The sequence below is a fragment of the Orbicella faveolata genome, unplaced genomic scaffold (genome assembly GCF_042242905.1).
Source record: "Orbicella faveolata isolate gen_17 unplaced genomic scaffold, um_ofav_v1 contig_27, whole genome shotgun sequence".
Taxonomy (NCBI): domain Eukaryota; kingdom Metazoa; phylum Cnidaria; class Anthozoa; order Scleractinia; family Merulinidae; genus Orbicella; species Orbicella faveolata.
Genome location: NW_028301555.1, coordinates 6,593,787 through 6,611,225, shown reverse-complemented (window position 1 = coordinate 6,611,225; position 17,439 = coordinate 6,593,787). Strand labels below are relative to the sequence as shown.

Sequence of the window (17,439 nt, the reverse complement as noted above, 5' to 3'; positions counted from 1 at the left end):
AATATCTCCTCAAAGGTTTTCTTTTTTTCTATATTATGCAAAAACATACATGTAGAGTCTTTTCCCCTGAGCCTTATATCAAACCGATTAAACAAACTTCAGAATTACGTATATGTGTCTATGAAGCATGAAATAGATCAGAAAAGGGCTGTATGATAAAAATTTTGATCCAAGTTAAATGCCACTGAGCGAGGAAAATAAAAATTAAAAACTCACTTATGCTAGGCTTGATAGATTGATTTAAGAAGTAAGTTCAAAAGTAGACATCCACTGATATAAAATATTGATGTGCAACAAAAGGAAGATGGACAGAAATTAATTAAATGTCGTAGAGTTGTTAAGAAACGTCTGAAATTTAACCTCGATTCTCAATTTAACATAATCTCGTATTTAAGTAACTCTGCTTCTTTTTATTAAGCCTGATGGATAAATTCGGAACAAAGGCAAATATAGTTCTGATGAATATCAAAGATGAGTGCATTAAAATTTGTCAGCAAAGAGCGACTAAAGAGTAAACCATTGATTGTTCTCTGCCAGTGCGTAGAGACCAAATCAAAAGAAAGATCAGAAAACCTGTACTGTAAAGCAGCTGATTTAACAGTCGAGAAGCAAAGTAACTAAAACTTTTGTTATCTTTCAATCTTACAACATTTGAACTATTCTATTTTTATGGAAAGGAGAGAGAATACCAATTCTTTTTCTTTATAGGAAAGATAATCCCACGAAAATGAAAAGAAAAATATCAGAGTTTCTTCAAATGAAAAGCCACGCGACATTTTTAATTTATGATACTTTATTAATTCATTTATTAGTGTTTTTCCTTGCATAAGCAATTAGAAATCCAATCAATCAATGGATCAATCAAAACTGTTACTGAAAAGGTGTAGATGAAAACCTCCGCACTCAGAGATCTCTTCCATTTTGGAAATTATTTATAGTACACATGTCTAGCAGGAAAAACGCGGCATCTTTGTCTAAGGTTAGCACTTCGAGCAGTTCCATTTACATGTTATCCATCAAGTTACCAAAGAGCAAGGTTGCAGTGATCACTGATGGCAATTACCACCAACGTCTCTATCCTTTGTAGCTTTGATGGCGTGACGGACAGGAAACAAGATCCTGCTTATGACGAAGCAATTTTACTACTTTCAATAGTTATCGCTGTTCTCTCGCCGATTACAGTGACAGGAAATGTTTTAATTGTGGCAGTAATTTGGAGGAATCGGACCTTGCGAACTCCCTTCTACATGTTCCTTTGTGGATTAGCTTTAACCGACCTATCCACAGGACTTATCACTCAGCCATTTTATGTTTCATCCCAGTTTATTTGTTCGGAGGGACCCCAGGAAATCGAGGGCCGTCAGACGTTTCTCTTTTTAGCGAGAGTAGTTACTGGTGGCTTTGGAAGTTACTTGATATACGAGACGGTCCTGATTCTCACATGCATGTCGATTGAAAGATGGTTGCAGATGTCGCGGAGATTCTTATTTACCCAGCGTCGAGCGCGTTTTATTGTCGCTGGGATATTTCTCGCTCCGATCCCATTCGCTGTGTTTCGCACGTTAAACACCTTAACGGGTAGCTATGAACATGTTTTGACAGTTTCCTTCGCCTTTTTATGGCTTTGTCTCATTGCCATATCGTCATCGTATTTTAAGGTTTTCCGAATTATTCGTGTTGTCACCAACAACAAGTGCAAGCCAGAGAAACGCGTCAGATTTCAGGTCAACCGGCGATAAACTTGGCAAAATACAAGAAGTCTGTGTTTTCTATTCTGTATATTGTGCTATTATTTTACATTAGTTACGCTCCTTTTATTGTCTTTTTCGGGATCTATCGCTCTCTCAGGGATCACTCTGTGGTAGAACTGGCTTATGTTATGTCGTTGACGTCTGTATTTTTGTCTTCTTCGCTAAATCCTCTTATTTATATTTGGAGGATGAATGATATTCGCAACGGGGTCAAACAACTGATTTGGAAGTACATGTAACACTAAAGGAGCAATGTCTTTAATTTGTAATGCTTTAAGATAATGTAATGCATAGAGGGAAAATTGTGAACTGAAAGAGGGAAAGGATGGGTTCAAAAAAGCAGCCTATGTCAAATATAAGGTGGCTAATGTAACTTCAAGTGTTGATCGGCTCGACTCTGTTTATTCAACATGTTGCAAACATGGTACTGTGGCCCTGTTCTTGTGAAAATTGGAAAGGTATTAATTGCTGAAATAATATTGTGTAATAATATAAAACACCAAAAATGTTCAAAATGAAATATATTTGGAATGGTGTCTTTGCTAAATTTATTATTCCTTATCGAAATGCATCAGGTGTAATAAAGGGCATTTGTTTTCCTTTGGTTGATGGATTTGTTCACTCACAACTGTAAATAACATGACATACACGCAGAGTAAGGTGATTACACATTGTACAGCTGACAAATCAGAGTTGTCCATTTACTAAGGTAATAATGTGTCATGGTAAACTTTATCCTCTCTAAAGACACTGGCACATGAACGATGTAATCAAACGCACGGTGGGAGCTGAACGAACGTTTCAGAATAGGGGACACGCTTGGCAATGAACGCGAGAAGAGAACCCTGCCGCATAAAGCTACATAAGCTTTGTTAGCCTGAGAACAGTAAATCCAAAAATATATCTGGGAAGTCAGTGGTTTCTCGCGACAATGTCCAAACGGGAAACGTAAAGTGTAGGAGTAATTTTGAAGATGGAGATTCATTCAGGACTGAAAGAGAAGAACCGTGCATGGTATGGTACCGTTTGACATATATTGGTGCCATCTTTTCATCTATATCTCAACAATGATTCGAGTCGTGCAAAAAATGATTCATTGTCAAATGCAAATAAGTTTCCAAAGGAAATCAATTACAAAGGAGAGCATTATGAGTTCGCTGTTTACCATTTATTGATAAGCTTTGTACCTTTCTATTTGAAATTAATGCTAATTGCGCACTCAAGGACCGGATATATAGTACACATGACGGGTCGGAAGGAGGAATATTAAAGCGGCGAAGTAGGTTCAAAGCAAGGTGGCTCTTAAATTTTGTTAAAGGCAATCTGACTTTTACGTTTACAATACAGCAGCTGTATACCCGCTTTTGGAGCTGAGTGTGCATTATCTTTTTGTAGATGCACGGTTGGAAATTATACAGCGGGATGTTTTCTTGCCAACACAATCACCGCCCCTTCTCAGATGGACATAATTTCGATTTTCACGAGATATTCTAATCGAATAGACTTCATCAGCCTCCAAGGTAATCTATCAAACACGAGAGATCGTGTTCTATCACATTTCTAAACACCAAGAAGAGAAATGAAATTGTAGAAGTCGAAGTGAATGGAATTGCGTTGAAGCACTGTTTAGAGTGTTTGCTATACCTTCTTAATCAAAACTACAACTAGGGAAAAGACGGAGAATCAAAATCGTAAAAATCTATGCGAATTCAAATCCGATGTCCAAACACCATTACAGTTATGATTTGTCAAAGTTGATGAATTATCAATGAGTTTGAGAAGGGCTGCAGGTCAACATCGTCGTCGGGTTGCGCCATCTTGGGGGCTTGATATTAATCACTATTAACACCATTAGATTGAACACATCTCACGGAAAGAGCTATTTTAATTTCTTGAAGTAATCGAAATCTACAACAATAAATTTTTCTGAATATTTTAAGTTCGCCCTGCATAAGCAAGCTATAAGCTAACAGCTTCATTCTTTACATTCTGTGTACCGTTAAAATGTCTCGGTGTAGCCCTGCCATATATCATTTATCATTTCTTGTTACTGATTTTATTCGGTTTTAATATTCGACAAGGCAGTTTACAGCCAAAAATAGGCCAAGTTCGATATATTAATATTCTAACATGGCTCCGAGGCTTTCAGGTCAAAATTGCAAATTTTGTAAGTTTGTTTTGTCCCTCAATAGACCAGTTTCGATATTTTAAAATTCAGCCTAAGACAATAGACCTCAGCACGAGGCCATAAACTCTGTAGTTATTCCCCAGAGCCTCGTGCTGAGATCTATTGTCTTGGGCTCAATTTTAATATACCGAAATTGGACAGGACACTTGGATACAAAGAAAACAACACCAAATATAGGCGTTTGTCTCGAAAGCCTTTGAACCATGTTACTGACATTTCGAACATGGCCTATTGCAAAGAAAAAATGACAGCTTTGCATTTGAATATAAAGGTGATATTTGATATTATGTTTCAAAATGTTGCGATTTAGGTAAGATCAAATTTTACACTGACTTCCTGATATCGTCAACTATATGCATTTTAAAGTGTCTTAAGCGTATAGACCAGAAAAGTGTCATTTTATGACACTATACATTCATCTGAGTTCTCATTTAGTTGTCCACCTTACAAAATAGTTGCTTCAGCAACTGCTTTACACCATTGCGAATATCACTCATCCTCCAAAGGTAAATGAGAGGACTAAGCGAAGAGGACAAAAACAAAAATGACGCTGACACTGTAGAAAACAACTCTAATTGAGAGTCCTTCAACCAGATGGATAGTCCAAGGAAGAAAAGGACGAGCACGAAACCAATGTAAAATACTCCTAAAATATAAAGCATCGAGAACACAGATTTTTTGTACTTTTTTAAGTTGATTGCCTGATGGCAAAAGTTATGAGCCGGTTCATTTGCTCGAATTTGTCGTTTGTGACTCCGAATGATTTGAAAGACTTTAAAATAAGCAAGCGTTGTGCTTATAGTACAAAACAGGAAAACGAAGAAAAAGGTGATAGCAGTAGCGAGTCGATACGTATTATTGAAGATGCGCAAAAAGTGAAAGACTGCAAAAGGAATCAGAAGAAGTGAGACTGCTACCATGATAAAATGGATACGGCGAACAGTCAGCAAAGTTCGGCGAGCCATGTGCAGCCATCTTTCAATTGCCATCAGTGTAAGAAGCGACACAGACAAGAAACAAATGTAAGCACCGCATCCATATGTAATAACTGCAGTAGAAATTTGGAATATAGGCAGACTGTTTATCTTCTGTGGTGTTTCCAAACAAATAAGTTCGCCTGCAACAAAAAAAGGCTGGATGACGAGTCCATTGCAAAGATAAGTAAACGCCAAATAACGGAGAAGAACGTAGGTTGGTGTTTTAAGAGATTTGTTCTTCCAAATTGCAGCCATGATCAATGCATTCCCTACCACTGCCACTGGAGATAAAATTGTAGTGATCAGTAAAGCCGTGGGAGTTACTGCGTGAAACACAGAACTGCGGTCTCTTGCGACACCATCCAGGATGCAAAGCCTGAACGAATCATTTGTAAAAAGCTTCATCGTGTTATTGAACAGGGCGGTCCACCGAGATTGGAAAACGACCATCAGACGAATTTTCCCCTTCTCCTTTCACCTGTGGCCAACAAATAATTCAAAAAGTAAAAATATTCTTATCATCACCATGGAAGACATTTCTTTTTTGGATAAATTATGGATATGAACCAATCGGTAGGATTGGTTCAATCAGTATTTATTCGCCCCACCTCTTGCCACCAGCCACTTGATGTAGACTAACAACTTTAAATTATGCAGTTTTGGTTCACGCACCTAACTTCTCATCAGTAGGGAGTTAAAGAAGACGGCAACGAGAACGTCGCTAAACAAAAGATTTAATAAGAAATGCAGCGATTGTGCACGTACGTTATAATTGTTTGGTACATTTCTTTGCCGTCCTCTGCAAAACAACAACGCGAAATGCCCAAAGTCTGCGTCGTCTGGAGACATTTTTAATTCCAGTTGTACGCTGTGTTCAATACTCAGTTTTGGGATAGATTTGACAAAGAGAAACAAACGAATCGAAATGACTAGAGTACCGCAAAATTCTTAGGTAAAAATATGAATTCATTTTTTAGTCGACGTTGTCCATGGCGTCGCCATCGTCGTTACTTAAACTCCCTAATACCTATGAATAGCGCAATCTCTGTTTCAAGAAAGTTACATTGCGTAGATCATCAAAGGAGGGCGTAGTATTACGAAGATTTGTAAAACCAAAGTAGTATAATGATCAGAACCGTGCAGAACGTTTCGGTTAGACTAAAGCGAGTCAAAAAGATTCACTGATTTAAGGCGTGCATGAGGCGTGCACCTCATGTGTACCTTCGTGTACAGCAAAGACAACATGAATGACATGGTTATCATCGAGATTAATCGACTATTCAAGAAATGAATTATTTTCTCTTTGATGAATTTGCTCAGCGTAGGTACGGCACGTTCAGTCACAGCCAACATAGAATATAATGTATAATCAGCGCAAAGCGAACAAAATTAATTAAAAACTGCACAGCTGGGCAAGACAAAAACACTCAAATACGGTTCACATGCAATCATCTTGTAGTCGTTTATTTGAGTAAAATATATGAAAAATTGATTTAGACTGAATTGAAAATCGAGTTTTGTTTTGCTAGGTTTCCGATTACACAATGACGTGAAAAGCAAGTAAAGTAAACTTAATTAAAATCTTCAATTGAAGTTAGAGAAATGATGTTTTGGTTTCCAAACATTCAAGTGCAGTGCACCGTATTTGCATTTGCCTTAATATTAAAATACTGGTTTCTTTTCAGAATCCATCTTATTGGCATCTAAATTACGAAGTAATTTTGGTTTGCTTCCTACGAAATACCATTTTGCAGAGAAACTAAGGATTCGCCAGCTTATAATGTCAATTGAGTTTTTGTCCTTTACGAAGGGAAAATTGACAATAAATTATCCATCTACAGTACTGTTGAAAAATGATACAGATGGAATTGACCGAATTGCGGCAATTTCTAAGAATTTTGCGAAAGCGTTGCAAACTTTCGTTTTAGGCGACGTTTTAGCAATATTTCAGCAATACTTCGTTTGGCTTAAGACGTAGCCGTACTTAAAAATTTAACACTCGAAGCTTTACGCTGAATACACGTTATCCTGAGGGTTTGTTTGATGTCGGGAAGAATAACAATATTTCATTTCTGATCATTTGAGATTGATATATACTTTCGCAATTTGACTTTGAACCACTGCACACCAACTGGATACGTACGCTTTATAAATCACCAAGTGCGATGCGCGTTATTTATACAGTTGAATTCCGGTTTCTCGGACATTCAGTTTTTCGAACCTTCTGATAACTCAAACCAGAAGTCGTTTTACCTCCTCAGTCAAACGCTGTAATTTTCCCTTGCAAGTTCGAAAAATCGGGATTGCACTGTATTTAACTGTTTTCACTGTCAAAGTAATGCATCTTATATTAAATAAAACGTATCGGAATCTCGGCTTTAGGAAGAAAATTGCTTACTTTCATTGATTTTGTGGATTTGCAATGGACCACAGTACCGGATTGCTGTTCAGTTTGCACGCGAAAAGTAATTTACAAATGTACAGCCGTAAAATACTGCACAATATCATCTCCTGTCCTAGATTTGGAGTTAATAAATATAATAATAATAATAATAATAATAGTAATAGTAATAGTAATAGTAATAGTAATAGTAATAGTAATAGTAATAGTAATAGTAATGATAATGATAATGATAATGATAATAATAATAATAATAATAATAACAATAATAATTATTATTATTATTGTTATTACAAGAAGCTCTGTCACTTACCGGTGATATACAGAGAGGTCCTTTTCTAAATATATCATAAGTCACAAGATTAAAGGAATAAAATATGTTCTAAAACTAAACTAATACGGAGTTTTCTTGGTAAAATAATTGCTCTTTTCACGGTAGGCACAGAGGAAACCAAAAGGTGACTGTGTGAAAAACGTCCTGCGTTTTTATTCCGTAATACCGAAACTCTGTACCAGATAGAAATTCTAATTCTCTAAAAATTCTATGTTTTTAGTTTCTTAAGACTTTGGCATTTTTGGCGACTGAGAAAATGACGTCATGAATTAAGGGTCGAATTTTGGCCTTTAGTAATATAGGGCATGACTATTTGAAAGACTTTTTCACCAGGATCTCAAAACGAAGAAAAAATTGATATGTCTATCTACTAAAAAGATGTGACGTTTTGAAATTTTCATTTTACGAGATGAACCACAAGAACATGGTTTACCACGTGACCAAGAAATCCAATAAAGCAAGAGACGAGAAAAGCTTGTCAAAGCAATATGTTCGATTCTTTCGATTCCCACAAAAAGGTAAACGAATATATAAAGAGGAAAGTGAACTGACGGTTTCCTTTCAATGTGTCAATATCCAACAATAAATTCAAAAAACAGATGAAAGCACGTTTTTCGGATATAAGCGCAAGATCAGCGAAAAAAACGTGTTCGTGAAAGAACTTAGAAAAGATCAGGACATAAATTCCATGCCATAAAATTGCTTTCTCTTTCCACCGAGAGCGAAACAAAGAAAGAAGAAACGTAATAGTCGACTGAATATTTTGATTTAAATCAACGTTTATTTTTAATTAACAAGAGCTTTGTCGTCAACATTTGGATTGCTTTTCTAATCATAAAGCATGAATTATAAAGGTTGGTAACTCAGGAAGTCTCTTGGTAACCATGTCATGAAATGAAAGTTCATGATATCGTATCGAATTTAAATGTATTAAAATGCAGCTATTTGGACCAGTGTTTGTTGTTAATTCAAATTTAGATTTTTGAGCGTATGTATCCTTAAGCTTAGCCCCAACATTACTCAGTGGCTCAGTTTTAATAGATTAATTATGATACTTTCCTTGGCTCTTTTGTCGTATGTTTGTTGCGGTACGGAAGAAGACTGTCAGTTCTCGATTAACTAATTTCAAGTTAGTTATAATGAAAAGACCTACCAGTCATAAAGGATAAATATAGCAAGAGACACTACGGGGGTTTGTGTACACTTTATCTTGAATTCAATTCAGTTCTCGTTAATAAAAAGTAAACTCGAAACAAGCTTTAAAAAGACATCAGTGTGGTCTACAAGAGACAAAAGATTATTTCCGCCTTACCGAAGAGTCACCGTTCCCTCTTTTAAAGTGCCACTGTCTGCCACAACAATATGTCTTCTTCTATTCCATATAGTTACTACAGTCCTTGCCATTTAGAGGGCGTCAACAAAAAGCAGACTGTGGTAATCGTAGTGACCTCCATCATCATTAACATTCTGTCACCGGTAGCAGTGATAGGGAATGCTTTAATAATGGCTGCAATTTGGAGGAACCAGTCTCTTAGAAGAACCCCTTCCTATATTCTACTGGGCTTTTTGGTATTTACTGATCTTTATTGTTTTGTCTAATGACTACATCGACCGCCTATATTAAAGTTTTTCGAATAATTCGTCGTCACCAACAGCAAGTTCAAGCACACGAGCCGCGTCAAAATAGTGCTCAGCCGGCAATAGACCTGGCGAAGTACAAGAAATCTGTCTTCTCAATCTTGTACATTTTAGGAGTTTTTTATATCAGTTACCTTCCATTTATTCTCTTCACTGGTCTCTCTTTTTATTACAGCCATTCTGATTTGGAGATGGCATTTATAATTTCACTAATGTTTCTGTTTGTGTCTTCCGCTCTGAATCCTCTCATTTGCTTGTGTAGAATGAATGACATCCGTAATGGGGCGAAACAATTACTACGGAGACTTGTTTGCAAGGAAACCTAGCGAGAGACGAACATTACAACAATATGATCTGTATGATTCATGTATACAAGATATAGTATTGTACAAGCAGGTTTACAGAAAGGACTCACTACAATGAGAATGACAATGACAATGTTAATGAATATATTATTTGTTCCTTTAAAGTCCTTTGAAAAAAATATTTCATTTTTAAGTGGCTCAGAACGTAAAGAATGAACAGAGGCCCAAAATTTGGGAAACCAGGAGTTTGAGATATAAGAAATATTTAAGAAACAGAACGAATACTTCTTTGTAGCCATTGTATGCAATATTCCTTGCATAATTTTATATCTATTGTTTAGCTTCTGAAATGTTCTCAGCGGACGGCGCGAGATTGGCAAGCTGTGTTACCTGCTATATTTCCCTCTATATCATAAAGCACTGTGATAAAACACTCCGGACATGTGAGAACACTCGAGAAATGTAGAAAACGCTCGCCTACGGCTTGTGTTTTCCACATGTCCCTCGTGTTCTCAAATGCCCGTCGTGTTTTATCACAGTGTAATACACTTAGGCTTCTTTATTTGTTAAATATACTATGCTTTGGACCCAGTTTTCTTGCTTTTCTGTTGTTTTAATTTTTATCGCTGTTTTCACGCCTAAATAAAAGTCGCCAGCTCCCTCTGTGTACATGTATCCCATATTGATGTTTTCCTTTTAAAACAAGATGAAGATTGCAGTTCTATTAATTTCATCCCTCTGCCCTGTTTTTCATTCCTTTTATGTAAGCCGTCGCATAATTTATTGTATTGTAGAGATTGAAGAAGCCTTTACACACAAAATAGGGTCATGCAGAAAAATATTCGAAAGTCTGAGGTTATCTATAAATGAGTTTTACTTGCACAACGTGTTGATAAAAATATTTGAAGTAATTGGTCAAGAACCGCCTGAACAGAAATAGAACCAATATCTTCAACTTTTCTCGAAAATTATACGGAAAAAAAAAACAGCTTCCGGACTTAATAATGCTGATTAAAACTGTTTGGTAAATGTTAAATTGCATCTAAGAACTAATGCTTTTTTGAAAACAAACTTTAATGATTAATCTCTTGGCACCACAAGAGGTGAGACTGAGGAAAAAAAAAAACACAAAGTTTTCCACTGTCGAGATCCGAAATAATTGAAAGGTGAGGAAACAATATCTTTTTATTTGTTTTCCTTAGAAGTAATGCTAATAATAATGAAATTAAATGACCTTGACAGAATACAAATATTTGTCCAAGATTAGATTATATCTAGGAAACCTGTCCGTTATGACTTGGTACCAGAAGTATTGGAGATGCGGAATGGAGAAAGCTGTTCGTAAGGAAGAATTGAACGAGGTCACAAGGATTTATGTGCATCACAATTAACGAAAGAGAAGATTATCACTCGCCTCAGTCCGAGGGCCATCATGAGTAGTAACCTGACCGTGTCTCCAACACACGATCATTTGAAGTTTTGCTACTTAGGCAGCGGCGTCCAAAACAATAGTTTTACATTTAACGCAGTAACTATTTCCACGTCAGTTGTCTTAGCTGTGTTGTCGCCGATAGCGGTAGTGGGAAACATCTTGATCATGGCGGTAATTTGGAGGAATCAGACTCTTAGAACACCATCCTACATCCTGTTGAGCGGTTTGGCTTTTACTGACTTTTGCACAGGATTTATCACACAGCCGTTATTTGTGGCAAGCAGATTTATTTGTTTTGAATCGTCGCAGGAAACTAACGCCCCACTGTTATCATTTCTGCCTTACACCATAGCTTTTTCTGCAGGCTGTTCCAGTTACTTTAATGCCTTAACATTACTACTTATAACACTTATGTCTATCGAAAGATGGCTGCACATGACTCGTCGATCACTCTTAACTGTGCGACGTAGTTGTTTGATTGTGGCAGCATTGATGGTCCTTCTCATACCACTCGCAGCAGTTCATTTGAAGCACATCTTAAAAAAAATTTCTAATCCCGTTTGGACGACAGTATTTTCCGTCATTTTACTCTTTTGTATTATTACAACTTCGATTGCTTATTTTAAGGTTTTCAAAATTATTCGTCGTCATCAACTCCAAGTAACAACCAATGAAACGTCTCAGAACTTTGGCCAACCAGCAATTAACTTGGCAAAGTACAAGAAATCTGTGTTTACGATCCTGTATATTTTGGCATTACTTTTCGCTAGTGTCTTGCCTCTTCTTGTATTTGTTGTACTTTCGCTCTTTTCGTACAATCTTTCCGTGTTAGATTTAACATTTCAAATAGCGTTGACGTTTTCCCATTTATCGTCTTCACTCAATCCTCCCATGTACCTCTGGAGGATGAATGATATTCGTAACGGCGTGAAGCAATTGTTAAATCACCTTCTCTGCAGAGATGGCTAGAAAGTCGTGAAGCAAACTTGCTTAACATTATGAATTAGAGACCACTATTACCAAGTACAAAGGGTTTTTGAAAAAAAAACCCCTGTTCTCGTAGGTGTGTCAAATGGCTTTTGATAAAGGTCATGATGATCGAATGGATGAATTGGGTCGATCATCGAACGTGCAACGTTTTTAGACGAGAGGAACTGCTGATGCTGGCGATTTTGAAAGAAATTTGATGGAGAAAAAGTGATAAGAACACGCCAGGCTAGAATTTGGAGAAGCTGAGCGAAGATCTATCCAGTCATTATCAATAGCGAAGCGCGCGAGTGACGTCATAACTCAGACAAACTTAGACAAACAAAACGGATTGGTGGAAGATTTGACGCCTTTTCAAGCGCGTAAGCAAGTGTTCCTAAAACAATTTTTCAAACAAAAATTTGGCGTTTATTTTCCTCCTAGTTCTCTCAGAAAACGCTTACGTTGTCCGACTCTCGCGGGGTTCCAATAATTTGCATTCTATTTTTCGACTTTGTGCGCTTCGTTATCAAAGGAAGGCTTAGTATTACGAAGATTTGTAGAACCAAAATAGTAATGATCAGAAGCGTGGAGAACGTTTCGGTTAGACTAAAGCGAGTCAAAAAGATTCACTGATTTAAACTGGACTCCCTTTTTCTGTTTTGACTCTTGAAATGTTGGAGTAATATGCCAGTTTGAGTCCGTTACCTACCTTACACTTTGAATTCTAAGCTGGTATAATAAAGATAAGATATCAAGTCTCAGATTAAAGCTTGCACCTCGTGTATACCCTCATGTACAGCAAAGACAACATGAATAACGTGGTTATGATCGAAATTAATCGACTTTTCAAGAAATTAATTATTTTCTCTTTGATGAATTTGCTCAGCGTAGGTACGACAAATTCAATCACAACCAACATAGAATATGATGTATAATCAGCGCAACGTCAACAAAAGTAATTAAAAACTGTACAGTTGGGCAAGACAAAAACACTAAAATACAGTTCACATGCAATCATCTTGTAGTCATTTATTAGAGTAAAGTATATGAACAACTGATTTGGACTGAATTGAAAATTGAGTTTTGGTTTTGGTAGCTTCCGATTACAGAATGACATAGAAAAGCAAGTAAAGTAAACTTAATTAAAATCTTCAATTGAAGTTAGAGAAATGATGATGTTTTGGTTTCCAAACATTTGAATTCAAGTGCAGTGCAGCGTATTTGCGTTTGCATTTATATTGGAATATTGGCTTCTTTTTAGAATCCATCTTATTGGCATCTAAATTACGAAGTAATTTTGATTTGCTTCCTCCGAAATACCGTTTTGCAGAGAAACTAAGGATTCGGCAGCTTATTTAAATTTTATTTTATTTTATTTTTCAATTTAAATTTTGTCGTTTAAGAAGACAAAAATTTGCAATAAATTATCCATTTAAAGTGTGTTGAAAAATAATGCAAATGAAATTAACCGTATTGCGCACTTTCCAAGAATTTTGGGGAGAGCGTTGCAAACTTTCGTTTTAGGCGATCTTTAAGCAATATTTCAGCAATATTTCGTCTGGATTAAGACGAAGCCTTACTTAAAAATTTAACACTCGAAGTTTTACCCTGATTACACGTTATCCTGAGGGTTTTTGTGATGCCTGGAAGAATAACAACATTTCATTTCTGATCATTTGAGATGGATATGTACTTTCGCAATTTGGCCTTAAACCACTGCCCACCAAATGGATACGTACGTTTTGTAAATCGCCAAGCGCGATGCGCGTTATTTATACTGTTGAATCCCGGTTTCTCGGACAGTCAGTCTTTCAAACCTTCCGATAACTCGAACCAGAAGTCGTTTCCCCTCCTCAGTCAAACGCTATAATTTTACTCCCGATTTTCTCGTTTCCCTTGCAGGTTCGAAAAATCGGGATTGCGCTGTATTTAACTGTTTTCGCTGTCAAAGTAACACATTTTACATTAAATAAAACGTATCGGAATCCCGGCTTTAGGAAGAAAAGTGCTTACTTTCATTGATTTTGTGGATTTGCAATAGACCACAGCGCCGGATTGCTGTTCAGTTTGCACACACAAAGTAATTTATAAATGTACAGCCGCAAACTACTGCACAGAATCATCTCACGTTCTAGATTTGGAGTTAATAATAATAATAATAATAATAATAATAATAGTAATAATAATAAAAAATAATAACAAACTTTATTGAGCACTTTTCCATACAAACTTGAATCTTACATGTATCTGGTAAAAAATTCAGAAATTCTGTTGTTCCTTAAGTTTTCGGTAATTATAATAATAATAATAATATCAAAATAATAATAATAATTTAGTATCATTATTATTTTGATATTATCATTATTATTATAATTACCGAAAACTTAAGGAACAACAGAATTTCTGATAGTAATAATAATAATAATAATAATGATTATTATTATTATTATTATTATTATTATTACAGGAAGCTCTTTCACCTACCGGTGATATACAGAGAGGTCCTCTTCCAAATATATCATTAACCACATAAATAAATGAATAAAATATGTTCTAAAACTAAACTAATACGGAGTTTTCTTTGTAAAGTAATGGCTCTTTTCACGGTAGGCACAGAGAGAGGCAAAAGGTGCACTGTGTGAATAAAGTCCTGCGTTTTTATTCAATAATATTGAAACTTTGCACCAGATAGAAATTGTAATTCTCTAAAATTCTAAGTTTTTAGTTTCTAAGACTTTGGCATTTTGGCGACTAAGAAAATGACGTCATGAAGTAACGGTCGAATTTTGGCTTTATTAATATAGGATATCACTATTTGAAAGACCTTTTCACCAGGAACCCAAAGCGAAGAAAAAATGAAATGTTTATCTACTCAAAAGATGTGACGTTTTGAAATTTTCATTTTACGAGATGAACCACAAGAACATGGTTTACCACGTGACCAAGAAATCCAATAAAGCAAGAGACGAGAAAAGCTTGTCAGAGCCATATGCTCGATTATTTCGATTCCCACAAAAAGGTAAATGAATATATAAAAAGGAAAGTGAACTGACGGTTTCCTATCAATGTGTCAATATCCAAAAATAAATTCAAAAAACAGATGAAAGCACGTTTTTCGGATATAAGCGCGAGATCAGCGAAAAAAACGTGTTCGTGAAAGAACTTAGAAAAGATCAATACATAATTCCATGCCAGTAAAATTGCTTTCCATTGCATCCAACCGAGAACGAAACAAGGAAAGAAGAAACGTAAAAGTCGACTGAATATTTTGATTTAAATCAACGTTTATTTTTAATTAACAAGAGCTTTGTCGTCAACATTTGGATTGCTTTTCTAATCTTAAAGCATGAATTATAAAGGTTGGTAACTCAGGAAGACTCTGTAACCATGTCATGATACCGTATCGAATTTAAATGTATTAAAATGCAGCTATTTGGACCAGTGTTCGCCGTAAATTCTGATTTTGATTTTTGAGCGTATGTATCCTTAAGCTTAGCCCCAACATTAGTCAGTGGCTCAGTTTCAATCAGATTAATTATGATACTTTCCTTGGCTCTTTTGTCGTATGTTTGTTGCTGTACGGAAGAAGACTGTCAGTTCTCGATTAACTAATTTCAAGTTAGTTATAATGAAATGACCTACTAGTCATAAAGGATAAATATAGCAAGAGACACTACGGGGTTTGTGTACACTTTATCTTGAATTCCATTCAGTTCTCGTTATACAAAGTAAACTCGAAACAAGCTTTAAAAAGACATCAGTGTGGTCTACAAGAGACAAAAGATTATTTCCGCCTTATTGAAGAGTCACCGTTCCCTCTTTTAAGGCTCCACTGTCTGCCATAACAATATGTCTTCTTCTATTCCATATAGTTACCACAGTCCTTGCCATTTAGAGGGCGTCAACAAAAAGCAGACTGTGGTAATCGTAGTGACGTCCATCATCATTACCATTCTGTCACCGGTAGCAGTGATAGGGAATGCTTTAATAATGGCTGCAATTTGGAGGAACCAGTCTCTTAGAAGAACCCCTTCCTATATTCTACTGGGCTTTTTGGTATTTACTGATCTTTGTACGGGACTCATTACCCAGCCTTTTCACATTGCAGCCGAGTTCATTTGTATTATGGACTCCGAGGAAGAAAAGATGGAGCATTCGTTTCTCGCTTATACAAGAACAATTGCCGAAGGCAGTGGTACGTATTTTAGCTCCTTAACTCTATTTCTTCTCACATGGATGTCTGTCGAAAGATGGCTACACATGACTCGCCGATCTTTGCTGACTGTGCGTCGTTCCTGTATTATGATGACAGTTACAATGTTCCTTCTGATGCCCTTAGTAGCAATTCGCTTGTTGCATTTGTTTAGGAACACTCATCGCTTCGTCTCGAATGCCATTTTGTTCGTCATTTTATTGTTTTGTCTAATGACTACATCGATCGCCTATATTAAAGTTTTTCGAATAATTCGTCGTCACCAACAACAAGTTCAAGCACACGAGCCGCGTCAAAATAGTGGTCAGCCGGCTATAGACCTGGCGAAGTACAAGAAATCTGTCTTCTCAATCTTGTACATTTTAGGAGTTTTTTATATCAGTTACCTTCCATTTATTCTCTTCACTGGTCTCTCTTTTTATTACAACCATTCTGATTTGGAGATGGCATTTATAATTTCACTAATGTTTCTGTTTGTGTCTTCCGCTCTGAATCCTCTCATTTGCTTGTGTAGAATGAATGACATCCGTAATGGGGCGAAACAATTACTACGGAGACTTCTTTGCAAGGAAACCTAGCTAGAGACGAACATTAGAACAATATGATCTGTATGATTCATGTATACAAGATATAGTATTGTACAAGCAGGTTTACAGAAAGGACTCACTACAATGAGAATGAGAATGACAATGTTAATGAATGTATTATTTGTTGCTCTAAAGGCCTTTGAAAAAAAATACTTCATTTTTAAGTGGCTCAGAACGTAAAGGATGAACAGAGGCCCAAAATTTGGGAAACCAGGAGTTTGAGATATAAGAAATATTTAAGAAACAGAACGAATACTTCTTTGTAGCCATTGTATGCAATATTCCTTGCATAATTTTATATCTATTGTTTAGCTTCTGAAATGTTCTCAGCGGACGGCGCGAGATTGGCAAGCTGTGTTGCCTGCTATATTTCCCTCTATATCACAAAGCACTGTGATAAAACACTCCGGACATGTGAGAACGCTCGAGAAATGTAGAAAACGCTCGCCTACGGCTTGTGTTTTCCACATGTCCCTCATGTTCTGAAATGCCCGTCGTGTTTTTTCACAGTGTAATACACAGCTTAGGCTTCTTTATTTGTTACATATACTATGCTTTGGACCCAGTTTTCTTGCTGTTCTGTTGTTTTAATTTTTATCGCTGTTTTCATGCATAAATAAAAGTCGCCAGCTCCCTCTGTGTAC

At 36.3% G+C, this 17,439-nt stretch overlaps 3 protein-coding genes, 1 long non-coding RNA gene and 1 pseudogene across 4 annotated transcripts; 3 read left to right on the top strand and 2 right to left on the bottom strand.

The window, feature by feature from the left end:
- The first annotated feature begins 833 nt into the window (after positions 1-833).
- Positions 834-2,358, top strand: LOC149107385 (histamine H2 receptor-like; annotated as a pseudogene).
- A 1,260-nt stretch (positions 2,359-3,618) lies between these two features.
- LOC110049534 (uncharacterized) lies at positions 3,619-5,487 on the bottom strand. Its single transcript, XM_089297203.1, has one exon. The coding sequence runs from the start codon at positions 5,364-5,366 to the stop codon at positions 4,371-4,373; it is 996 nt and encodes a 331-aa protein (XP_089153329.1). The 5' UTR covers positions 5,367-5,487; the 3' UTR covers positions 3,619-4,370.
- A 3,965-nt stretch (positions 5,488-9,452) lies between these two features.
- LOC149107383 (uncharacterized) lies at positions 9,453-12,862 on the bottom strand. Its single transcript, XR_016209539.1, has 2 exons — positions 12,705-12,862; positions 9,453-9,611 (listed from the first exon to the last, which is right to left on the bottom strand). It is a non-coding gene; the product is annotated as an uncharacterized LOC149107383 (long non-coding RNA).
- LOC149107384 (uncharacterized) lies at positions 9,606-12,634 on the top strand. Its single transcript, XM_089297118.1, has one exon. It carries the CDS (start codon positions 11,027-11,029, stop codon positions 11,993-11,995), a length of 969 nt encoding a protein of 322 aa, XP_089153244.1. The 5' UTR covers positions 9,606-11,026; the 3' UTR covers positions 11,996-12,634.
- A 1,298-nt stretch (positions 12,863-14,160) lies between the features above and the next one.
- On the top strand, positions 14,161-16,787 carry LOC149107382 (uncharacterized). Its single transcript, XM_089297196.1, has 2 exons — positions 14,161-16,190; positions 16,723-16,787. Exons 1-2 carry the CDS (start codon positions 15,845-15,847, stop codon positions 16,725-16,727), a joined length of 351 nt encoding a protein of 116 aa, XP_089153322.1. The 5' UTR covers positions 14,161-15,844; the 3' UTR covers positions 16,728-16,787.
- Positions 16,788-17,439: the final 652 nt, after the last annotated feature.